The sequence below is a fragment of the Psammomys obesus genome, unplaced genomic scaffold, assembly GCF_907164565.1.
Source record: "Psammomys obesus unplaced genomic scaffold, mPsaObe1.curated_primary_1811, whole genome shotgun sequence".
NCBI lineage: Eukaryota > Metazoa > Chordata > Mammalia > Rodentia > Muridae > Psammomys > Psammomys obesus.
The window spans coordinates 25,564,181-25,589,988 of record NW_026592118.1 but is presented as its reverse complement, the minus strand read 5'-3'; the positions used below and the strand labels follow the sequence as shown (position 1 = coordinate 25,589,988).

Below are 25,808 nucleotides of genomic sequence, written 5' to 3'. Positions count from 1 at the left end.
CTACTCTAGCCTCTATCTCTTTGTATGTAGCAGAGTACAGAGCCTTATTTTCTTTGTATCCAAGTTGTTTAAGAATCGCATGTAGACAAGATTAAAGATGGCGGCGCTGGGAGGACATTGTGCCTGAGGAGCATGACAGCAGTGTTGGCACAGTGACCAAGAACTGAACTCTGGGCCCTAAAACACCAGCGATTGTGTTTCCCAGATGAGAGGAATCAATTGGGTCCATTCTCAGGTCACCCAGGTAAAACCCAGAAGAGTTCCTAGGTTCCTGCAGGCACTTGGTCACCAGCCCAGAGCCACATGCCTGCGTGTCCTGATCACCTTCCTAGGCTGAACTGTGAGCACCAAAACACCACAGACTGGAATTTCCAGTCATGAGAAAACACCACAGGAAAGGAAGCCAACAGGACCAACCTTGGGTCACCCAGTTAATCCCTGGAAGAGGTCCTGGGGACCAGTGGGCCCACAGCTGCCAGCCCAGTGACCCACTGCGCACTGGAGTCAACCGTCCCAGACAGAGCTGTGTGCCCCAGGGCACCAGAGACTGGGTTTCCCTGTTGGGAAAAACCTCCACAGTGAGGGTAACAGCAGGTCCGAGCTTGGAGCACTCAACCCTCACTCACCTGAAAAGTTCTCAGGAAAAGTTCCCAGGTTCGTGCAGGTGCCCAGGCACCAGCTTGGAGCCACCACTCTGTGTCTGCATGCTCTATGTGACACCCCAGACAGAACTGTAGACCCCAAAACACGACAGACTGCATCTCCCCATTGGGAGGAAACCCCACAGTAGGGAGAAACATCAGGTCCCACCTCAGGACACCTAGCTCTGGAAAAGTTTCTGGGTCCCTGCAGGCTCTAGGCCTCTTGCTACAAGCATGAGAGCTGTGCTCACCTGCCACTAATTACTGCTTGGGTACTGGGGCACAGAGCTCCAATCTCAGACCCAAAGAAGCCTGGGATCTCCGAGATCAGCCTCCAGATACTGCTCCAAGGGACAATCAGTTAGCCTTAACTATACTGATCAAACTGTGGGGTTCCCAGGTTCTTCAAGACGGCTGTGCCTAGAAAACAGTGTGAGAACAAATGCAGCAGCTCACTAAATTCAGACCAAGAAACCCAGCAGTAGGGCAGCTGTCTCCAGAACTTCTCTGGGTGAGAGGATAGCCCCCTGACTAACAAAGACCACAGTTACCACTCAGGTCTATATGCCTGAGGTGAGCTGTGGCAAGCTTTGGCAATTCCTGAGTAACACTGGCCATTCAGTGACCATACCCAAAAAGCTGAGGAGGCCTCCTTCAGGAAAAATCATCTTCCTGACAAGGGGATTCTCCCCACACTAGGATTCCAGGAAGCACCAGAAACTAACAGCCAACACCAAAAATAGCCCAATGGGTAGAGGCCAGCTTAAAAGCTCAACCAACAAATGACAAAACAATATGGCACCTCCAGAACCCAGTTATGCAGGGGCAAGCAGCCCTGGACACCCCAGCATAAATGAAATTTAAGAAGATAACCTTACATCTATGCTTATGAAGAGGATAACAGAGAAAACAAATGAAATGCTTAAAGAATTAGAGGAAGATAAAGTCAAACAGATTATAGCCATCCGTAAAGAAACAGAGGAAGAAAAAGATAAACAGATTATGGCCATCTGTAAAGAAATAGAGAAAGATAATGATAAACAGATTATGGCCATCCATAAAGAAATACGGGAAGATGCAACCAAACAGTTTGTGGCCTTTAGAGAGGAAATACTTAAGTCAGTGAAAGAAATAAAAGAAACAGAGGATTGTTCAAACAAACAGCTGAAGGAATTGAAGGAAAAACAGGAAATACAGGCAGACAGGTGAAGGAAATCAACAAAACTGCTCAAGATCTGAAGATAGAATTATAAAAATTAAAGAAAACACAAATGGAGAAAATCATGAAGAGGAAGAATTTAGGGCAGAAAACAGGAACTACAGAGGTAAGCATAACCAACAGACAACAAGAGATGGAAGAATCTCAGGTGTGGAAGATATAATGGAAGAAATTGATGTATCCGTCAAAGAAAATATTAAATCTAAAAAATTCCTGACACAGACCATCAAAGAAATTCAAGACAACATGAAAAGACAAAACCTAAGAATAATAGGAATAGAGCCCAGAAAATATTTTCAACAAAATCATAGAAGAAAAATTCCCCAACTTAAAGGAGAGGCCAATAAGAATACAGAGACCTACAGAACACCTAACAAATTACACCAAATTAGGAAAAGAAAATCCTCCCACCACATAATAATCAAAACAGTAAATATACAGAACAAAGAAAAAATACTAAAAGCTGCAAGAGAAAAAGGCCAAGTAACATATAATGGCACACCCATAAGAATCACATAAAAATCACAACTGACTTCTCAACAGAGACTATGAAAGCCAGAAAGGCCTGGACAGATAACATGCAGACCCTAAGAAAACAGATGGCAGCCCAGGCTACTATACCCAGCAAAACTCTCAATCATCAGAGATGGAAAAACAAGATATTCAACGACAAAAATAAATTTAAACAATACATACCCACAAATCCAGTGTTGCAGAATATACTAGAAGGAAAAATACAACCCAAGAAAGCTAACTACATTCAGGAAAACACAGGAAATAAATAACCTCACTACAACAGCAAAACAAAAACTAGCCAAGCACACAAACACACTACCACAACCAACAGCAAAATCAAAGCATCTAACAGCCACTGGTCACTAATCTCCCTCAATATCACTGGACCCAATTCTCCAATAAAAAGACACAGACTAACAGAATGGATATGTAAATAAGATCCAACAATCTGTTGCATACAAGAAACACACCTAACTCACAAAGATAGACATTACCTGAGAGTAAAGGGCTGGAAGATGATTTTTCAAGAAAATGGATCCAAGAAACAAGCAGGAGTAGCCATTCTAATATCTAATAAAATAGATTTTCAACCAAAATCAAAATGATGGGGAAGGTCATTTCATACTCAAAGGAAGACACACTGCTTTGAACATCTATGCCCCAAATACAAGAGCACCCTCATCTGTAAAAGAAACATTAATAAAACTGAAACCACACACAGATCCCCACAGATTAATACTGGGAGACTTCAACACCCCACTCTCAACAAAGGACAGGTCAACAAAACAGAAATTAAACAAACAAACAAAAACAACGACTCTAACAGAGGTCCTGAATCAAATGGACCTAAGAGACATCTACAGGGAGCGTTCTCCAAAATAGACCATATAGCTGGTCACAAAGCAAGCCTCAACAGATACATAAAGACAGAAATAATCCCTTGTATTCTATCTGACAACCATGGACTAAAGCTGGACCTCAACAACAACAGAAATAGCAAAAAGCCTATATATACATGGAAACTGAATAACTCGCTACTCAATGACAGCTGGGTCAGGGGAGAAATAAAGAAAGAAATCAAAGACTTCCTAGAATTCAATGAAAATGCAGGTACAACATACCCAAACTTATGGGACACAAAGAAAGCAGTGCTAAGAGGAAATTTCATAGCACTAAGTGCCTTCAAGAAGAAATTCAAAACATCTCATACAAGCAACTTAAAGGCTCACCTGAAAGCCCTAGGGGGTAAAAAAAAGAAGCAGAAATACCCAAAAGGAATAGATGTCTGGAAATAATCAAACTCAAGTATGAAATCAGTAAGTTAGAAACAAATAAAACAATTAAAAAAAAAAATCAATGAAACCAAGAGCTGGTTCTTTGAGAAAAATCAACGACATAGACAAACCCTTAGCCAAACTAACTAACTAAAAGGCAGAGATATCATCCAAATCAACAAAAGCAGAAATGAAAAGAGGGACCTAACAACAGATACTGAGGAAATCCAAACAAGCATTAGGTCTTACTTCAAAAACCTATATGCCACAAAATTTGAAAATCTAAATAAAATGGACAATTTTCGTGATCGATTCCACTTGCCAAAGCTGAATCAAGAACAGGTAAATCAACTAAATAGTCCTATATCCCCTAAGTAAATAGAAGCTGTCATAAAAAGTCTCCCCTGCAAAAAAAGCCCAGGGCCAGATGGTTTCAGTGCAGAATTCTACCAGACCTTCAAAGAAGAGCTAACACCAACAATATTCATACTATTCCACAAAATAGAAATAGGAGGAACATTACCAAACTCATTCTATAAAGCCACAGTCACATTGATACCTGAACGTCAGAAAGATCCAACAAAGAAAGAGAATGTCAGGCCAATCTCTCTTATGAACATTCATGCAAAAATACTCAATAAAATACTTGCAAACCAGATCCAAGAACACATTACAGATATCATCCACTATGACCAAGTAGGCTACATCCCAGGTATGCAGGGGTGGTTCAATATAAGGAAATCGACCAATGTGATCCACCATATTAACAAACTGAAAGAAAAAGACCACATGATAATCTCCTTAGATGCTGAAAAAGCATGTGATAAAATCCAACACTCATTTATGTTTAAAGTCCTGGAGAGATCAGGTATACAAGGTACGTACCAAAACATAGTAAAGGCAATATACAGCCTTTACTGTATATAGCCAACATCAAACTAAACGGAGAGAAACTTAAATCAATCCCAATGAAATCAGGGAAAAGGCAAGGCTGCCCACTCTCTCCGTATCTCTTCAACATAGTGCTGGAAGTCCTTGCTGGAGCACTAAGACAATTAAATGTGATAGAGGATCGGATTCAGTTTGGAAAGGAAGAAGTCAAAGTATCATTATTTGCAGATGATATGATAGTATACCTGAGTGAGTCCAAAAATTCTACCAGGGAACTCCTACAGCTGATAAACACCTTCAGTAAAGTGGCTAGATACAAAAATCAACTCAAACAAACAAACAAACAAACAAACAAAAAATCAGTAGCCCTCCTGTATACAAAAGACAAAAGGGCTGAGAAAGAAATTAGGGAAACAACACCCTTCCCAATAGCCACAAAGGACATAAAGTACCTTGGTGTAACTCTAACCAAGAAAGTCAAAGACTTGTATGAAAAAAAACTTTCAGTCTCTGAAGAAAGAAATAGAAGAAGATATCAGGAGATGGAAAGTTCTCCTATGGCTTGGCAAGATTAACATAGTAAAAATGGCTACTTTACCAAAAGCAATCTACAGATTCAATGCAATTACCATCAAATTACCAACACAATTATTTGCAGACCTTGGAAGAAAAATTCTCAACTTCATACGGAATAACAAGAAACTCAGAATTGATAAAACAATCCTCTACAATAAAAGATCTTCTGGAGGTATGTATCTCCATCCCTGATCTCAAGCTGTACTATAGGGCAACAGCAATAAAAACTGCATGGTACTGGCATAGAAACAGAATAGTGGATCAATGGAATTGAATAGAAGACCCAGAAATAAACCCACACATTTATGGACACCTGGTTTTTGACAAAGATGCCAAAACCATTCAATGGAAAAAAGACAGCATCTTCAACAAATGGTGCTGGTCTAACTGGATGTCTACATGTAGAGAAATGCAAATAGATTCATACTTATCACCCTGCACAAAACTGAAGTCCAAGTGGATCAAAGACCTCAACATAAAACCAGACACATTAAATCGGTTAGAAGAAAAAGTGGGGAATACCCTTGAACTCATTGGCACAGGAGACAACTTCCTGAACAGAACAACAGCAGCACAGGCTCTAAGAGCAACAATCAATAACTGGGATCTCATGAAACTGAAAAACTTTTGTAAAGCAAAGGACTCTGTCATCAGAACAAAACAACAGCCTAAAGATTGGGAAAGGAGCTTCATCAACTCTACATCTGACAGAGGGCTAATATCCAGAAGATATAAAGAACTGAAGAAGTTAAATAGCAAAAAAATCAAGTAATCCAATTAAAAAATGGGGTACAGAGCTAAACAGAGAATTCTCAAAAGAGAAATATCGAATGGCAGAGAAACACTTAAAGAAATGCTCAACATTCTTAGTCATCAGGGAAATGCAAATCAAACGACCCTGAGATTTCACCTTACACCCACCAGAATGGCTAAAATAAAAAACTCAAGTGACAACATATGCTGGAGAGGATGTGGAAAAACAGGAACCCTACTCCATTGCTGGTGGGAATGTAAACTTACACAACCACTTTGGAAATCAATCTGGCGTTTTCTCAGACAATTAGGAATAGTGTTACCTCAAGATCCAGCTATACCACTCCTAGGCATATATACAAAAGATGCTTAAGTATATAACAAGGACATTTGCTCAACCACGTTCACAGCAGCTTTATTTGTAATAGCCAGAACCTGGAAACAACCCAGATGTCCCTCTGTTGAGGAATGTATACAGAAATTGTAGTACATTTACCCAATGGAATACTACTCAGCAATTAAAAACAAGGAAATTATGAAATTTGCAGGCAAATGGTGGGATCTAAAAAAGATCATCCTGAGTGAGGTATCCCAGAAGCAGAAAGACACACACGGTATATACTCACTTATAAGTGGATATTAGACATATAATATAGGATAATCGTACTAAAATCTGTACACCTAAGAAAGCTAATCAAGGAGGACCCTGGGTAAGATTATCAATCTTTACTCAGAAAGGCAAGTGAGATGGACATTGGAAGAAGGAGAAAACAGGAAACAGGACAGAAGCCTACCACAGGGCCCCTGAAAGATTCTACCAAGTAGTGTATCAAAACATATGCTGAGACTCATAGCCAAACTTTGGGCAGAGTGCAGGGAATTTATGAAAGAAGGGGGAGATAGAAATACCTGGAGGGAACAGGAACTCCACAAAGAGAGCAAAAGAACCAAAAAATATGGGCACAGGGGTCTTTTCTGAGACTGATACTCCAACCAAGGACTATGCATGGAGATAACCGAGAACCCCTACACAGATGTAGCCCATGGAAGGTCAGTGTCCAAGAGGGTTCCCCAATAATAGGAACAAGGGGGTGTCTCTGACATGAACTCAGTGGCTGGCTCTTTGATCACCTCCCACCAATATAGAAGTAACCTTACCAGTCCACAGAGGAAGACAATGAAGCCAGTCCTGATGAGACCTGATAGACCAGGGTCAGATGGAAGGGGAGGAGGACCTCCCTTATCATTGGCCTGGGGGAGAAGCATAGGAGAAGAAGAGAGAGGGAGGAGGGGATTGCGGAGGGGGCTACAGTTGGGATACAAAGTGAATAAAGTGTTATTTAAAAAAAAAAAAAAAAAGAATCATATATAGGAAAAGAAAACCAACAGTTTGAGGAATAAAAAAATCAGCAGGAAGGAAATAGATGAACAGAGTTCAAGGAAGGGATGGACAACAGTAAGAAAAGTAATACAACTGGCTTTAAAAGGCATGGAAATGAACTGGTTTTTCAAGTAATTATTTTTATGTGCACAGGTGTTTTACCTGCACATATGTTTCTGTACCACATGTTTGCCTTGTATCCAGGGACTGGTGTTGGATCCTCTGAGACGGGAATTACAGAGAGTTGTGAGCTACCATGTGCATGCTGGGAATTGAACCCAAGTCCTCTGGAAGAGTTGCCAATGTTCTTAATTGCTGAGCTATCTCTCCAGCCCCTCCGGGTGCATTATCTTGATTAAGTTAATTGAGCCACAATGATTTGCCCACTGTGGGTGGCACATTCTTTAGGCTGTTTCATACCTTCCCAGTTGAAAATGAGCGAAAAATATAGGAGCAGAGATGTGAGAAATACTGAGAAGATGGAGTATAACCCTTGAACAGTAGTTGGACGGGGTGTACGATCGAGGGAGGTCTACTGCCTAGAAAATGGGTAATTGTACAGAGGCTTCAAAACTGAAACAAAAGATTCCATATACACCAAGGACAGGAAAACATTAGGGCAGCCACAGCATAAAACCAATAGTGAATGCCTTAAACAGACTAACTGTTCTACCACTTAAAGCAAATGAAATGTAGATCTGGATTTTCTTACATAATAGGTTAATCTTAGTGTTTTTTCTCCACAGAACAAAGTATCTCTCTGTTTATAAAATAGTAGGAACAACAAATGATGAAAAAATGTACACCATTACCCCAGAAACAATTTTTACTTCATGAATACAGGCTTCAAGGCAAATGACATATAACTCAAAAACATACATAATTACATAGGCTTACCCATAAAATATTCTCACAAAATATTCTTGTTAAAAAATTAAACAAGCTACAACTTTGAACAGTAGTTTGAAAAACAAAACAAAAAAGAAACCAACATACCGCATCCCTCACAGAAGTACTTGATTTCTTGAGTGCACATAACTCTTTCTTCTTCTGTTCAATGTAGTATCTGATGTCTTTATTAAAAGAAGGACTGAGGATTAGCAATTTTACCTTCAGAGTTAAGTAGTGGTATCTTAAGTGGTGGTAATCTTATAAGAGTTTACCCCTGGAGGTAGTCCCGACTATCAAAATTTTTATTATGTAAACTTAAGAACTAAACACAGACATAGGCACTTACAACAAAGAGACCCTCTTACCATCAATATGAAGAATCCTTACTCCCCAGGATAAGGCGTTTGATAATATACTATTAGCAGGAATAAAATCCTATAAAAAAAAAAAAAAAACAAACAAGTTTGTCTAAAAAAACTACTATTTTTAAAAGGCCATTTAAATCTTAATATCACTGAAGAGGTTATGCATAAATGTCCCTAAAGAATTACAAAAGCAATAAGGACCTTGTTTTATATTTTGGCATTCTTAAATCAATCCCAATTAATATATTTCTATGTTCTGTTTAACACAAGGTCTCACTTTGTAGCCCTGGCTGGCCTGGCACTCAGAAATCCACCTGTCTCTCTGCCTCCCAAGTGTTGGTTATAGAGGCATGCCCATTACACCTGGCTTAACAATTAATGTATGTTCTAAGAAAACGTTCAAGTTTACAGTAAAGTTTCAGCCACAAGATGGGGGTGTTTCTCCAGGAAAAAGTAGCCTCTGTTTCTGACAGTGAGATGATGTCATAACTTAAGCTTTTTTCATTAACAATGAAAGAGCATCTCTGGACTATCTGCAATTTTCAGTTAAAAGCCGTGTGTGTGTGTGTGTGTGTGTGTGTGTGTGTGTGCGTGCGTGCGTGCGTGTGTGTGTGCATGTGTGTGTGTGTGTGCGTGTGTGTGTGTATGTGTGTGTGTGTGTATGTGTGTGTGTGTGTGTGTATGTGTGTGTGTGTGTATGTGTGTGTGTGTGTGTGTGTGTGTGTGTGTGTGTGTGTATGTACACATCAGTGTGCACGTGGAGACCCAAAGTCAGTGCCAGGTGCCTTTCTTCAATCATTGGCCACTTAACATTTTTTAAACAGTTATTTGCTCACGCAGAAAGTCACTGATTAAGCTATGCTGACTGGCCAAATAGCTTCAAGGACCTACCTGCCACACCGTCACCCCTCAAAGAACGTCAAGGGTGAGATTAAAGACACCTGTTGCCATGCAGGCTTTTTAGTTTTTATGTGGCTTTTGGGCATCCAAATTTAGGTTCCCATGTCTTCAATGACAGGCATTTTACCAAGTTTACTTCCAGCCCCAAGCTGAATATTTTTTATTATTTGTTTTATTTAGTTATTCTACATGTGTGCATGTCTGTGTGTAGGTACGCACATACCACAGTGTACCCTTGGAGATCAAAGGACAATTTGCAGGTGTCAGTTCTTTTCTTCCTCCGTCGAGTCGTAGCTATCTGACTCAGGCCACTAGTCTTGTCAGGAAGCAGCTTTACCAATGAAGCATGTTATAGCTGGTGTGGTAGTATGTCTCTATCATGCCAGCACTTGGAAGTCAAGCGATTTAGCAAATTTGAGGCCAGCCTGAACTACCTGAGAATCTGTCTCAGAAAACCAAATAAAGAAGCAAAATATGCACTGCACGCTTTTCTTTCCTTCCTCCCTGCATGACAGGGTCTCCAACCCTGGCTGGCTTTGAACTCCTTATTTGCTGAGGATGTCACTGAGCTTCTGGACTCTCTACATCTCTGATATTGTGATGACAGGTGTATGCTGCTCTCTATACCTATACCTAGCTTATGAGGCACCAGGGTCGAGCCAAGGGCCTCATCCGTGCTACACCAGCACACTGTTCCAACTGCCATCCAGCTCCAGTGAACCCTCACCCTGTGAATTTCAAGTTCCTACTCACATGATCCTTGACAGCTTTTTCAGCTAATAACTTTCCTCGGCTCAAACACACCTGTAAGAAGAGCAAGAAAACAAACAGCTGTAGTACTCCATTAGAGAAGGTTGGAATTATGAAATGATTAAGTAGATAAATTTTGTTGAAATAAAGTCTCAACAGCTATGAATACTATAAGTATATGGTCAAAAGTGACTGCATTACTCTCTAGGCAAGATGGAGTACTAAAAAATTATTTTTCCTCTTTTTTTCCAGTGAAGAACATCAACAAAACATACCAAGAACAACAACAAAAAAGGAAACTTAAAGAGACCCAAGAGGGTCAATTCTTTAGTATTTTTAGTAAATTTAACATAAAAAATTTAACATAAAAATTAAAACAGCTAGCATCTGCTGACATTTTAAATCTACTATTTTAAGGTTAACGTTTTAGATTTCAGCCTTTCTTTCTTTTTTTTCCTTTGGTGGTATATTCTACTAGGCATTCTATAACTGAGCCACACCGCCAATGCTTCTAACCCTTCAGGTATGGTCTCACTAAACTGCCCAGCTGGCCTTGAACTTGTAATCCTCTTGCTTCACATTCCCAAGGAGCTGGGATAACAGGCCTGGCTTAGCTTCATATTAACTGAAGATTTAAAAAATACAATTTTTATTAGTCACCTCACTAATATTTAAATTAAGACAGTACGAAAAGTAGCTGCAAGGCTACGTACAAATTGGCTTGTTGCTAGTATATTACCTTCTCACCATACAGCATTAACCTGCCTAATTCTTTTTCTCATGTTTCCTGTTTTCTCTGCATTTAAACTGCTTTTCATGTAAAACAGTAAGAAAGATGTGTTTCAAATGCCAATTTATATCTCAATCTAACAATTTAGATAGTGTTTTATTTCTCACTATCTTCTCTAAGCATTTAAATCAATTAATTTGTCCTTGTTTTTGTCTTCACCTTGACAAAAGTATATTGCTAGTAATTTTTAAACTTATTTTAAGTAATGAATTTATAACTTATTTTTATGCAAGGGGTCAAATAGTGTACCACTGTAGCTCTTGTATGCCTTAAATTCTACCTTGCATGAAAGCAACCCTAACATTTAGACAATTTACACATACATTTTTTACTTGTCATAAAGTAGTCGTTTTATTTTTTTTTTCCACCAATCTCTTGGATATGTAAAAATATGTCCAACTTGTAGCCTGTGCAAAAACAGGCAGTAATCTGCAGTTGATCAGTTTATCTCCCCTGGGGTACAACTTGACCACACTCTATTATTAAGGAAAAATAATCACTTTTCAAAAAGACAGCAACGTTAATAGTGAAAAAGTCACAGATCTTTGGCTTTATAACCATTCCATCTATGTGCTATAAGCCTGCTACTGAAAGCCCAGCATCAGGTGTGAGGGCAAGCATCTGTAACCACAACACCTGGGAGAATGTTGAGGTCAGTCTGGCTCAGTTCCAGACTAGTCTGAGAGGGCTACACAATGAGACCTTGTCTTAAGACAAACACATGAGATTCACTTTTCTCTAATCTCAAAGCATATATGACACACTTACTCTGTCTGGAGACTTAAAGGAACTTCCATCATGGCTGGGATGAGGTGAGGTGTTTTCTGCAGTATATGCAGATTCTGGACTTGGTACAGGAGAAATTCGACCCAATGTTTGTGCATACTTTGCTTCCTTTTTATTTGAAACAAGATAACTGATATCTTTGCTGAGAAATTCTTCAACTCGCTAGAAGAAAACAAAGTATTTAATAAAAGCTCCAAAACTATTTAAAAACACTGTACACATTCTAGTTTCATGTAGTCTAATATCTTACAAATTGGTGCTTTTCATCCTGTATTTTTGAGCCCGTAGTTCTGAGTAAGTATAATGGGAGTTCCACTAACAATATAATAGTATCATGTGCTAAATATTATTAAGTACTCTATCCTACTTAATGTAGTCCATGTACTCTCATGCTGTGTATCTATGTATCTGGAGATGAAAGTAAACTGACTTGCTGGAGTCACATGGACATTTCTACAGAGATGAGCTATTCTTTGCCTGTACTATGTAACACTGTGCAAACTTGCTATAGGTGCCTAGAAAGCACCTGTAATGAAACTATTATAACCAGGCCATTGAATTCTAAATTTTACATCTTAATGAGTTAACTACTACCTGACACGTCACAGTTCTAAACCATTAAGTTTATAACATTTCCTAAGGCTAAAAGAGAAGAGACAAGGAACCTTCACTCTCACAAGCATAAAATTGTTAGAATAGGTGCTGCCCCAGCATGCTTTGGTAATACATAAACCAAAGTCAATGTTACTAAAGATCACTCATGACCCAGGGGAATGGGAATTAAACTAGTACTATTAAAATGCACACTATAAATACAAACAACTAAGCAGAAATGACTTTAAAGCTCTGGTTTCTACAGGATTCTCCCTATGAAAGGCAGGAACACAGGTCTGTTAGCAAGATGACTTGATGGGCTGGTCTTTGTTTGGTAAGCCTGATTATCTGAGTTTGATCACCTGGACTCACCTGGCAGATGGAGAAAACCAACTCCTACAAGTTCTGATGTCCATGTGAGAGTGCAGGTGAGTCAATTTAAGCTACCATTAACTCAGAATCAGCTGCTGACAGGAGCAACCCTAGTGAAACACAAACTGTTGCGCTCCCAAGGGAGGGTCCTGCAGGGACAATACTCCACCAAGGACCATGCATGCAGAGGACTTAGAACCCTACACAGATGTAACCCACTGGCTGCTCAGTGTCCAAGTCGGTTCCCTAGTAAGGAGAGCAGGGGCTGTCTCTGACATGAACTCAGTGGCTGGCTCTTTGATCACTCCCCCCACCCCCAGGTGGAGGGCCTGCAGCCTTGCCAGGCTACAGAGTAAGATGATGCAGCCAGTTCTGATAAGACCTGATAAGCTAGCGTCAGATAGAAGGGGAGGAGGATCTCTCCTATCAGGGGACTAGGGAAAGGGCATAAGGGTAGAAGAGGGAGGGGGCTGCAGTGGGGATACAAAAATGAATAAATTAAATAAATATATAAATAAAATAAAATAAAATAAAAAAAACCCTGTTGTGCTCCACCCCCATTCATTTTCATTGACCAGTTAGTGAAGTATCCATATTTACTTATTCCAAAACATATGGGTCCTGTATAAAGGCAGACTGTAAATGATAATTAATATATAATAGTGCCAGTAACTCCATATATACATGTGTGTATGGACATACACATATGCTAGTTCAGCTATTTTAAGTATAACAATTCCAAGGCAATCACCACCTTTACAATCACCATTATTACCCATTTCTAGAACGTGTTCATCCCCAGTTTTAAGTCCTTTATTTGTCTATGTCCTCATGCTGATAACCTCTATTCTACTGTCTCAATGAAATTGACTATTCTGAGTACTTCACTGCTATGGTGTGAATGTTCCCACTTACACTGTTGAAATTTAATGCCAACTGTGCGGTTTTAAGCTGAAAATGGACTGAAGAGACCCATCAACAGGCAAGAGCACTGGTTGCTCCTCCAGAGGACAAGGCTCAGTTCCCAGCACCCACAAGGAGGCTCACAACTACCTGTACCTTCACTTTCAGATCATCTGATGCCCTCTTCTGACTTCTCTAGGCACTGCAGACAGGTGGTACACACACATATGCAGGCAAAACACTCATACACTTTAAATAAAAATAAATTCTTGCTGGGCATGGTGGGAAATGCCTTTAATCCCAGCATTCGGGAGGCAGAGGAAGGCAGTTCTGAGTTGGAGGACAGCTTGGTATATAGAGCAAGTTCAGGACAGCCAGAGCTGCACAGAGAAAACCTGCCTTGAAAAAAACAAGTCTTTTTTTTTTTTTTTTTTTTTTTTTTAAGGTAAAAACTTACTTTGTGGCAGTGGTTCTCAACCTGGGGGTCATAACCCATTGAAGGGGGTCACAACAGATATTCTGCATGTCAGATATGTAGATTACGATTTGTAACAGTAGCAAAATACAGTTATGAAGTAGCAGGAAAAAAATTTATGGTTGGGGTCACCACAACATTAGGACCGTCTTTGGAGACTCTCTGAACGCTAAATGAGGTCACCCGGGTGGGATGAAGCCCCAGTGCTGCTCTGGCTATGCAAAGAGCTCCAAGACAGGGTGATCCGTCACTCACCGTAAGTTGTCTTTCTCACTGGCCTAACAAAATACCTCACAAAAGCAACTTAAGGATGAAAGAGTTTATGCTGGTCCAAGATTTGAGGGAATATAACCAGCCCAACATAGCAGAGACGGTAGACAGCGGGACGTGAAGAGGCCGACCACAATGTACCTGCAGCCAGAAGAGACAGGCAAAGCCCAGTGCTCTGCCAGCACTCTCATTTTCATTCAGTCCAGAACAGCAGCTCGTAGTCTGCCTGCTGCCGCTGTGCTAAAAAACACTGACCAAAGCCAAGCAGGAGGAAAGGGCTTATTTCAGCTCTATTTGCAGGTAACAGGCCATCAACTAGGGCAATGGTTCTCAACTTCCCTAATACTGCAACCCTATAATACAGTTCTTAATGTTGTGATGATCCTCAACCACAAAATTACTTTCATTGCGGCTTCATGACTTTAATTTTGATAGTTATGAACTGTAATATTAATACCTGTGTGTTCTGATGGTCTTGGAGGACTTCTATGAAAGGGTCGCTCGAGTCCCCAGAGGGAATGAGACCCACGGGTTGAGACCCACTGATCTAGAAGCCAGGACAGGAGTTTGAAGGAACTGAAGACCACGGAGGAAAGCTGCTCACCAGCCTGCCCTCCATGGCTTGCTCAGTTTGCACAGGTTCACCTATCTCTGACATCCTACTTTCCAAGATATACACCCTTATATCTTGGAAATTTAGTAAATTGCTAAAGAACTATTTGCTGAAACCACCCATATTGTTTGTAGTTGTTACCTCGTTTTGCATTCCCAGCAACAGTGGACAATTAAATCTGTGAAAGTCAACACTTTTATTTTCCAGTTGACAGAACCTTCACCCATTATTTATTTTTATGTGTATGAGGGTTTTCGTGCATATATGCATTTGCATGTGTGCCTGGTACCTGCTGAGGCCAGAAGGGGTTATTAGATCCCCTAGAACTATAAATAGTGAGCCACCAAGTGAGTGCTGGAAACTAGACCCAGGTCTTCTGTAAAAACTAGTGCTTTTAATCATCTCTACAGCCCCCTTCACCCACCGTATTATCTTTCTGTTGAAATATAGGTCTTTACATACTCTGTATATTTCTCACTTATTAAATAAAGGATGTACAATATTTCTTTGGAAACAGGTCTCATATAGCCTTGACTGGATTATCTTGAATTTCTGATTCTCTTGCCTCTACTTCCTGAATGCTGGGATACTGTTTTGCGCCACTGTTGCTTTTATGCAATTGTTGGGACTGAACCCAGAGCTTCATGTAGGCCCAGCAAGCACTCTGTCAATTGAGGGAACATGAATGATTTGCAAAATATTTTTTACCATTTAGTGGAATTCTTGTTAATGTCCCAGGAGACAGATGAGTTGTTAATTTTAATTAGGCTGAACTTACGAATCTTTTTAGTTTGCTGCCAATGATTACATATACTTATTATTGAAATCACTGCTAAAACTCCGTCATGTAAACTTAAGAAGGCAGAATGGGACAGCTAAGATGGCTCAGCAGATAAAGCTACTCTTTGCAGAAAACCCTGGGTAAGCTCACTACATGTACACAGCAGCTCACAACTGTCCAGAACTCCAGATCCTGGGGTCTAACGCCTTCTCCCATCTTCCTTGAGTACCTGCGATGCCTTTATACATACACAAACACAAAAACGTAATTAATAATAAAAACCCTTTTTTGGTAGTTCTGGGCACAGTACAGTAAACAGGGAAACCCTGGCTCACTAGCCTCAAAATAACACCTCCATAAAACCAAAGGGAAACCAAACAAGAAAACCACTTCTTCTAGGTGTGGCTCAGGTCTCAGTTATTTCAGAACTGGGGAAATGAAGCCAGAAAGATTATAAAGTTCCAGGCCAACCTGAAATATAAAATAAGACCTAGCCTAAAAGCCCAACCCTACTCCTTTATCCTACATAACAAAGAAAAATGTCCTTTATAATCTGGTTTTAACAAAACTGGTTCCTGCCACTTCCATATCTAAATTTCACTCTCAAGGTAGTTTGCAGATCATCAAGTACACAAACACACCTATATAGGCAAATATTTTAAGTATGTTCTTTCCAAAAAGTATATCCAGTTTACTAAGTACATTCCTAATAGACCTTTAAGATCCAGTTCAAACCTTAACTGTATTGATTTATAATGGATGGTAAGTGATAAGCATTCTTCCACAGGTAAAATGAGGTAATTCAAGACACCTTAAAGTATTTAAATGCATTTTTTTGGGGAGCAGCTACTGGCAGGTTTACTGGTCCTAAGGAAAGAGGAAGTCACTATACAGGGAGAGACAGGAAAATGTAGGGGGAGGGAGGAGAGGGATAGACTTAGGGAGAGAAGAGCCAAAATGTCTGTATTATATAGTAAAGAGCCTCGGGGTGTGGCGGGGGGGGGGGGAAGCCCCCATCCCCAGACTGGAAAGTTCAGGGCAGAGGGTAGGGTATGCCAGCCACACATGGTAACAGGTAGAGACTGAGGGACGCTGGGAGAAACTGGTTAAAAAGGCATCTCAGCCGCTTGTCTGGGCTCAAAGCCCAAAAGGAAGCATTTTCATTTGTGTCCTAACAGCAATTTCTAGTAAAGCACTTTGCGGGCCGATCTGTAATTACTGGTTGTTGGGCCCACACAATGTCCTCTACAATTCTTGTGCTAGAAGTAGTCTCTCCTTCCTTCCACTTTCATAGTACAATCTGTTGTACCCATGTGTTGTGTAAGAGTATCCTGGAAGACTGAAACACACATCTTACAGTGAACTTTTTAAACAGGAGGGTAAATTCAAGAGGTTTTTAAGGAGTTCCTGAAACTGACCAGATTCACTGGGCCCCTCCTCGACAGAGCAAACAATATAAGCTGAGAACACCTCTTAAGACAAAAAGATGAGGTAAAAAGAAGACCCACTGAGGAGAAAAGTTTCAAAGGCTCTGAGACTAAACCAGATCAGACCAGACTAGACCAGCTGCTTGGAAGAGGGTTAGACCAGAATTACTTGAAAAGGATACTTTCCAACCTGCTGAGCTGCCTGAGGATGTGCAGTGTCAGTGTGCTTCAAGTTTTCCAGCATTTGTGAGCGGTCTGGCACCCATGCTGTCGTGGGCCTTAGTATATATAGCTGTCTTTGAATCATTTCTGTTCCTGTAAGTAACCCCAATAAAATTCACTGGTTCACCAACTTAAACTTTGGTTGTATCCATACTTTGGTCTGTCATGGGATCCCTATCTAGGTGGGGAGGAAGGTGGTGTGTTTCCCCAGGTAAAGATCCAAGGGTGGAGTTGAGTGAGAATCCTGAGTGCTTGGGAGAAAACTCCAAGAAAACAAGATGAGTCTTGTGACCTCAGTTTTATCAAAACATAGAATTGTTCTTGGAATGTTTTTGTGCCCTTTCCAGGTGTAGCAGATAGGAATGAGTTTGCTTCAGCTGTTGTTACCCACATACCTCTATGAAAACACAAGATTTTGCCATGGGTGGTGACTGAACACCTTACTCATGCACTTCTTGGCTAACCCTCAGTGTATAAACAGCTTGATTCTTTGAATAAAGTTGGCTATTATGCATAGTCCACCTCACTTTTAGACCCTGCTCTCCTAGGGTCAAACCACTAACTAAAACAATAAGCACTGCCTTTATATTTTCCTTCTCCAATTGTTTTATTCTAAGCTGTTTAGAAATGGGCCTACCCTTCGTTTTGTTTTGTAAATAGGATCTTACTAAAGTAGTCCAAGCCAGCATGGACTTGAACTCAAGATCTCCAGCCTTAGGTCTCCTAAACCCTGAGATTATAAGTATGTATACCAGCAAGCCTGACTTCATATCCTTCTTAAGTAGTTTTGACTTAGCTATTTTTCTTAACAATTGACTGTTGTACAATCAATAGTTGAATTATCACAAGTATTCTTTGCAAATAAATATAGTAACATGGTTTCATTAAGACTAGATAGAGGAAAACAAATATAGCTGGTGACTTAAACAATGACACTACTGGGGTGATCTGAAGTAAGTAACAGAAAGGATAGAAGGGTTATATAAAACTAAAAATTGGGGGAAACATAGCCTTTTAAGTGACTATTTGACAAAACTAGTGTTTCTTTAAATGTATTAAGAGAAACCACAACACTGGGACTGAACCAACATCCTTAAATTATACAGAAACAATTAAATAAAGAGCTATAAAAACCAGAACTAAGTACTTTTTTTCCAACAAGATAGTTAGTGAATTGTGGACGTCAGCTCTCTTCACCATGTGAGTCCCGAGGACTACACTCAGGTCACCAGGTTTCCCAGCAAGTGCCCTCCCTTACTTGAAAGCTACCTCACTAGTAGCTTTTGCTTTCCTAAGGGAAAGTGCAGATGCAATCCCCAATAACAAATTATGCAGTGGAGTTATTTTTGCATTTGTGGAAATCACCGGGCTTGGTACATCTGGAGTGCTATGGATACACCTCACCTTAGGGGAAAAATCACCTTCGTGACCAGTCACAATTATAAAATGCTAACTCCAGTCACAATTATAAAACTTAGCTTTTAATACATCTACTGAGACACTTGAAAACATGAGGGTAAACTCTGACACACATAAAAGCAAAATGTTCGTTGACGACTATCTATGGTAGAAGTAACTCAAAAACTGTTTCTTAAAGGTATTTTAGGAAGTGCTGTGAGGATGGGTGAGAAAGAAAGGGACAGAGGACGTGATTCTATCCCAGTAGTCAAGGGCTCATTCAGTCAATATTCCTTTACTATATAGGTTTCGCAGACTGGACTTAGAATGCAAATCCAAACATGAGTGACTTTGACCTAAAGTTAACATACTTAAGAGAGCTATCAACTAGTCCACAGCCACCGACAACTAAGAGAATGGTGGTGGGCTGATGCCGTTATGCATGCCTGAAGTCCCAGGACTCCGGGAGGCAGAAGCAGGTGGATCTCTGTGAGTTCGGAGCCAGCCTGGTGTACAGGATAGCCACAGAGAAAACTACACAACTGTGTCTCAAAAAACTAAACAAAAAAACCAAAGAGAATAGTGGCATACCATGTCACTCTGGAATTAGAGACTAGCACATGGCACTCCATTCTAAATTAGAGGGGTCTTTACTTCTATCTAAGACCCTAAGCACATTAACATACCCTTGATAGGCAATACAGTCATGGGTGACAGGTCTACTGGCCATGACCTTTAGAAGTGCAGCCATTTGGATCATTTTGATAAATGCTACCATAAATACATGATAGTGAGTCAACAAGATGACTAGTAGAAAAAGCAGGATGCTCATGGGAGTGGGAAGGGACCTAGTTATGAAGAAGGGTGTGAGCAAGAGTGGGAGGATAAGGAAATGTAGTAAAAGTAACAGGTTGCAATACAATTTGTAGATGAATGTAACTGACAAAAAAAGGGAAAAAAATTAAATTTCACATTCTTTTCATATTCAAAGTAAAATTCTATCTACCCCGACCCCACTTTCTAAAGTAGACAAATTTCAAAGGCAGGTAAGTAAAAACATCACATTAACAAGAGGTTCTGAGGAATCTGTGACGTATTCTTGTGAATTGCCAGACAGAAAACTTTGAAACAGTAAAAACCACAATAACCTCATTTGCTAGAATTTAGGTAATACTAACACTATGTTGAAAAAAAAAATCTTTAGACTTTTGCTTAACTTTTTTAATCATCTAAGTAATGTATAACAGTAAAGACAGCTTAACTATCACTCCATGTGTTCCCTCAACAGGTGAATGTTGCCTCAGTAGTTCTCTCCTCAAATACATGTGTAAGTCTCACACACACTTATGTACAAGTATATTATATAAGTCTCTCTCTTACACACACACACCACTAAAGAACTATTGTAACACAGAACAGGTCTTGCCCCCCCCCTCCCCCCCCGCCAGTCATCAGACAAGCAGCTCCTAGGAAGTTCACTAGGACAAAGGAGTCTCATTCCTTTGTACTGAGCCACTAGTCACAGAAACTTGAACATTTTGTCCAGCTACAAAAGGCTTAAAACATGGTTTCTTAGCCAGGAACTGGTGGTGCATGCCTGTAATCCCAGCACTCAGGGAGGCAGTGGCATGCCTGTGAGTTCGAGGCCAGTCTGGTCTACAAAGTGAGTCCAGGACAGCCAAGGCTACACAGAGAAACCCTGTCTCAAAAAACAAACAAACAAAAACAAATCAACAACAACAAAAAAGTGTGTTCTTTGTCCCTTAGTGTTGGGATTTGAGCACAGAAAATCTTGTGTCAGTAGGTGCTAAACCACTGGGTTACACTCCCAATCCACAAATGATTCACTAATACCAAACAACTCACAGTTTATAAGGCTGCTATTGATAAAGGGCCACCATTTCCTAAAATGAAATTCTTTAATGATTCCACGTTATAAAGTACTGGTCTAGGTTTTCCCCCACTCTTTGTGGGTTTGTAGTTTCACTTACCCCTCCAAGGTCCTTTATATCTTTTTGTAGTTTTTCACATACAGTGATAGAAGGCAAGTCAAGGTAAAATATTTTTCCCCAAAGCGGCTTATATTTGGATTTTTCCAGTCTATTATCAGTTTTCAGGGATTTCAAAGATGGTCTGTTCTTTTCATTTTTGTCTTGGATGCCACCTATGATTAAAAAAGCACCAGGTAAATGTTTCAGATGCAGAGAAAAATTTAACTGCTTAAAAATATTCAACAACTAAACCTAAACTACACAAAGAAAAGGACTTGTTAATCATAACAAGTCCTTAGAATCTAAATATATCCCTGAATATTACCACTTAGGATGAAGGAAAACTGCCCTGTATGCTTCCACAAGCATTTATATTGGAGAACAAGCAGGAAATACTCATTATTTATTCCTGTTCCATGGGTGAAGTCAGGAAACTCATTAAAGCCTTTTGAAAATCTTTATCGGGATGTAAACTTCGTGTGGGTATTAATAGTTCTGTGAAAACCCAACACAGGCGTTTCGTATTTTAAAAGCTTATATGCGTAGGCGCACACACACATACACACACAGAGAAGTACCTAGAATAAACTTAATCATCAAGGTTTCCTAGGTGCTCAAATTTTGGTTTCATAATTAGCCTAGTGCTAAAAGAACTAAATTATGCAGTTCGCACACTTTTGTTTACCTATTGAAGAACTCGGGCCCACTATGAAAGACATCGCCATTCATCTTACTTTTACAAGCAGATGAGAATCAAGGAACTTCTTTCAAGTCGTCCAACACAACGTGCACTTTCCAGTTAACAGTCACACAGGCATCTATCTCTTAGAAGATTTCCTTATAACGAATTTTTACTTTTACACGAGATAATGAGACTGAAACGTACATCTGTTTTTGTCTTGTCTCTGAGGCTGAAAACACACACACACACACACACACGCTCGCTCGCTCGGTTTTAATTACAGCCACAAACGGAGTGGGGACGGCCAGGCCGTCCGGGACCCGCGCATTGTCTGATGTCTGATGTCTGAAAGCCTTGCAGCCCCGAGAATGCGGGCTCGCAGCTGCGGCGGGGAGGGAGCACGAGGGGCCCGGGCAGCGCCGTCCTCTCACGGAGACCATCCCCGAGCGCCTCCGGGGCGCCGAGAACCCAGAGATGCCAAAGCAGCCGGGGATCCCCCGCGGGAAGCCTCCCCAGAACCCGCCGTGGGACGGGCGGAGCAGGAAGGGATGAAAGGGTCGGCGGCGGGGAGGGGCTCCCTACCGGACAGAGGTGCTTTGCTCTGGATCCTCATGGTCTCGAGGCTCATGGTAGCCGCCAGGCACCTACATGCTGGGGCCGCGGCGGGGGCCGCATGGGACGGCGGCCAACACCAGGCTCCGAGGCTCGCCCGGCCTCGGCCTCCGGGCCGCGGGGCGGGGCGGCGTCCGCTGGCTGAGTCTTCGGGGCCGGTTCCGGCGCCGATGCTCGGAGGAGGAAGGGGCCGAAGCTCGGACGTGGGAGCCGCGGCGGTTAAAGATTTGAAAACGCGTCACGCGACCGCGGCGCCCAGACGCGCTCCCCGCCCTTCCTACGCCGGGGCCGGGCCCGCGCAAGCTCCACCTGCCCGTCCGCGCGGGCCCCGCCCCCTGAGGGCGACTCCGCCCCCGGCGCGCTGGCCCCGCCCCCGACCCGCCCTCGCTCCGCCCCCCGGCGTGCGGGCCCGCCTCGCCGCAGACCCCGGCTCCCCGGCGTCCTGTCCTTTCGAGTTCCGGCGCCGCTCTGCAGCTCGGGGCGTGTAGCAATCGGGGCAGTAGACCCCGTCAGCCTCGGAGGCCGGCCGACCCACCGTGTGGCCATTACCACCTGCTAGCTTTGCTGCGACCCGCGCCTTGCAGTCGCCTAGCCACCAGGTACGCCAGTTAGCCGCGTGTGGGACGCGGGGCCGGGCTCTGGGCTCCCGCCGACCTGCAGGCAGGCCGCAGAGGTCCCGGGCGGCCAAGGTGGCAGGGTCCACCCGCCCGACCCCACTCTCGTAGCCCTTTGGGTACTTTTGTTCTGTATAGACCTCTTCTTTCTCGCATATATATATATATTTATTTATTTATTATTTTTTTTTGCAACAATAAAAGCGTGGAAAGTGAATCTCGGGATTTTTCATCTGATAAAATGGGAATAATAGGATTACGATCAAGACGAAATTTACGTTTTTTTATTTGTTTCAGTTTTGCTTTATAAGTGAGAAAGTGCCTCACACGACTTGTTTTGCGTGTGCTTCTGCTCGCACCCTTACAAACGTTATGTTTTGTACTGTTTTGCATTTCTTAGCTCCCGGCCTTGATAGACGCTCCTCATAGTATTGGTTTTTGATGTAGTACCTCAAGACAGTCAGTGCAGATTAAGTCTAGATGAATGGTGAGACTGTTAGCCTAAGACATTATCAAGATGGATTCGAATTCCTAAAAGAAATGATTTTGTTTTGAATAGGTTAAGGTTGGAGTCTGGAGCAATAATCAGGGAGGGGGCTGTCTGTCATTATTAAACGATCACTTTGGAGATCATTTGTTTTCACGAGAAATACCTGGGAGGGAGCCAGGAAGAGAAGTATGCGTTAAGAGATATTGTACTTGTGGATTTGAGTTTATATACACGTGCTTAACAGGTCTTGAGAAGGAGGAGATACAGTATGAACAAAGTTTTTTTTTTTTTAATTGGGGAGAAAAGTAAAAAATGTAAGCTACAGAAGGAACCCAGAATCTCCATGTTCGTGAAATGATTTAAATGTTTGAGAAACACTAACGGAATAGAGTTAAAGCCATGAGGGTGGGTGGATTGCCCTGGAGCAGAGTTTGTGAGATAAAAGTAGAGATTCTGAGGATAAGGAAATGAGAGTGAAGCAGCAGGGACAGCAGGCTGAGATGTCGGAAGAGAACTGAGAACAAAACTTAATGGTGTGGAGTCATGGGATTTTCCTACAGAATTCAGGTGGTTCCAGCTTCTAGAAACTATAGGAAATGGGTAATTTTGAGGCTAAATTTTAGTCTGAAAAGGTGGCGGGAGGGGGGCCAATAGTTATGGAGATTAATTGGACTGTTCTTGAAAGCATAGTACCATGCCTGGAACAGTAAGAGCCCTGTAATTGCTCTCATTCCGATGAGCCTTGCACAACTCACAGTAAGAGCCCTGTAATTTCTGTCGTTCCGGTGAGCCTTGCACAACTCAGTTCCCAACAGAGTTCAAGATGGCTAAAACCTGAATACTAAGTACATCTATGGTTTTGTCATGGAAGATGTCTTTCATTTCCTTAGTGATAGTTTGAATGATAATATAGGGAAGTATAATTTGAATGGTAATATAGCTAAGTACTAGATAAAAAACAGTGATTTTGAAGTCACAGGTAGAGCACACCGAAATAAAAAAATGGCCAGTAAGGAAGGAATGATAGAAGAGAAGATTGGGTTTTTTGAAGTTTTCTGGATATGGGGAGGATATAATCATCTTTCTTCTGAAAATAGTGAAAATGAAAGTCCATTTTATGCTTTTATATCGGGCGATTTATATTTCTTATGAAATAGGACAGTGAAAGAGTTGGGACTATGTTGTTAGACTCGCCCTTATGTGTTACATAAGTGATAATTCGAAGCTATGAACAAGCAAAAAAATCTGCTCACTATACAGTTAGTAATTTTTCAGTCTTACCACCCAGTGTCATGTGGAACCCCAATCACAGTAGCCACAGGAAGGAGGAGGACTTGGTCATAGAAAGATAGAAATGTCCTTACCTGTGAGTAATCGGGTCTGTAAAAGAATGTGGTTTTTGTTAAAGCAGACCTTGTTTTTTCATTCCTCTTTTTGAAATGGTGTCTGCTTGACTTACTGTGTGGCCTAGACTGACCTGGAAGTCAATAGAGAGCCTCTTGCATCAGCCTCCCAAGGGCTGGAATTACAGGCATGACCAACACCCAGCCTAAAGTAGATCTTGAAAATGTACTTGGAGTCCTTCAGATGAAGAATAAATGAATGGGGCCTCTGCCTCCCAAGTTCTGGGATTAAAACTGGGAGCCAGCCTGTGGCCCATAAACTAAATGCATTCTAGGATAGCTATGAATGTGACACATTTGTAGATGACATCATGTCACAATGTCAAAAGTTGGGACACCCCCGGGACTCAGTGAACGTTTATTTGGCCATAAATCAAGAGACGCTAATTCATTTAGAACTGATCTAGCCTTAAGACAATTTTATGACCTTGGACAAACCAATTATGTGTGTGTGTGTGTGTGTGTGTGTGTGTGTGTGTTGTTCTGGGCACTGAACTTGTTACCTCATGCTTTACCACTGCACTGAGTTGTATCTGCAGCCGAATAGTAACCCTTTTATTCGGTAATTTCCTCGTCTGCTAATGAAGTTAATATTTGCTTAATCTACTTGACCAATATACATTTTATATTCTTTGAGTTTAGACAATTTTGTAATACCTATCACTTCACTGTTTTATTTCTTCCACCTAAACCTTCCTTGCCAAAAGGTGTTTTCTGTTGTTCCTGTTCACAGTAAATCTGACTTAGACCCAACCCTTATCTGCTCACTTGAGGCCTCTAATACTAATTATTTGTATTGAACTCATTTTCTAGCTGTTGGTGTGCGATATTGTGGCAGAAGTGTATAGGGGAGCAGAGAGGTTCAGCTCCTGACATCCAGGAAGCAGAGGACAGGGAGGGGACAAGACATATGTCATGTTAAGAGAAACAAGGTTTGTGAACATGCGTGTGATGGAATGACATAATACTGCCAGCCAAAGTGTGCATGAGTCTGTCTCTTAGGAAAGGAAGTTTATATCCAAATCTGTTGTAAAGTCCAGACTGGTTTGTAACCTTCCGTCCTTGTATCTCCGCTTCCTCAGACGTGGGATTGAAGCTGCTCACCAGCCCTCCATGCTTTGTAGTGAAGGGGGTTTAGTCGGTTGCGGTTGCTTGGTTTTGTTTTGTTTGAGACTGGGTTTCCCTGTGTATTCTGGCTGTCCTGGAAATACTCTGTAGACCAGGCTAG

General features: G+C 41.4%; 2 protein-coding genes across 4 annotated transcripts in view; one reads left to right on the top strand and one right to left on the bottom strand.

The window, feature by feature from the left end:
• The window catches only part of Dbf4 (DBF4 zinc finger), a 35,922-nt gene extending 13,591 nt beyond the window's left edge, over window positions 1-22,331 (bottom strand). Inside the window, exons 1-6 of the mRNA XM_055612814.1 lie at window positions 22,044-22,331; window positions 20,780-20,952; window positions 11,716-11,895; window positions 10,161-10,211; window positions 8,508-8,577; window positions 8,248-8,324 (exon numbers count right to left, since the gene is read on the bottom strand). Of these exons, the coding sequence (XP_055468789.1) occupies window positions 8,248-8,324; window positions 8,508-8,577; window positions 10,161-10,211; window positions 11,716-11,895; window positions 20,780-20,952; window positions 22,044-22,089 (597 nt within the window). The 5' untranslated portion in view covers window positions 22,090-22,331. The remainder of the gene's footprint in view (window positions 1-8,247; window positions 8,325-8,507; window positions 8,578-10,160; window positions 10,212-11,715; window positions 11,896-20,779; window positions 20,953-22,043) is intronic.
• Window positions 22,332-22,487: 156 nt separating this feature from the next.
• The window catches only part of Slc25a40 (solute carrier family 25 member 40), a 29,359-nt gene continuing 26,038 nt past the window's right edge, over window positions 22,488-25,808 (top strand). For 2 of the 3 annotated variants that reach the window (XM_055613013.1, XM_055613015.1), the window contains exon 1: window positions 22,488-22,672. The gene's annotated coding sequence lies outside the window, so the exon portion shown is untranslated. Of the gene's footprint in view, window positions 22,673-25,401; window positions 25,513-25,808 lie in introns of those variants that run through there. The other variant, XM_055613014.1, reaches the window with a different exon arrangement.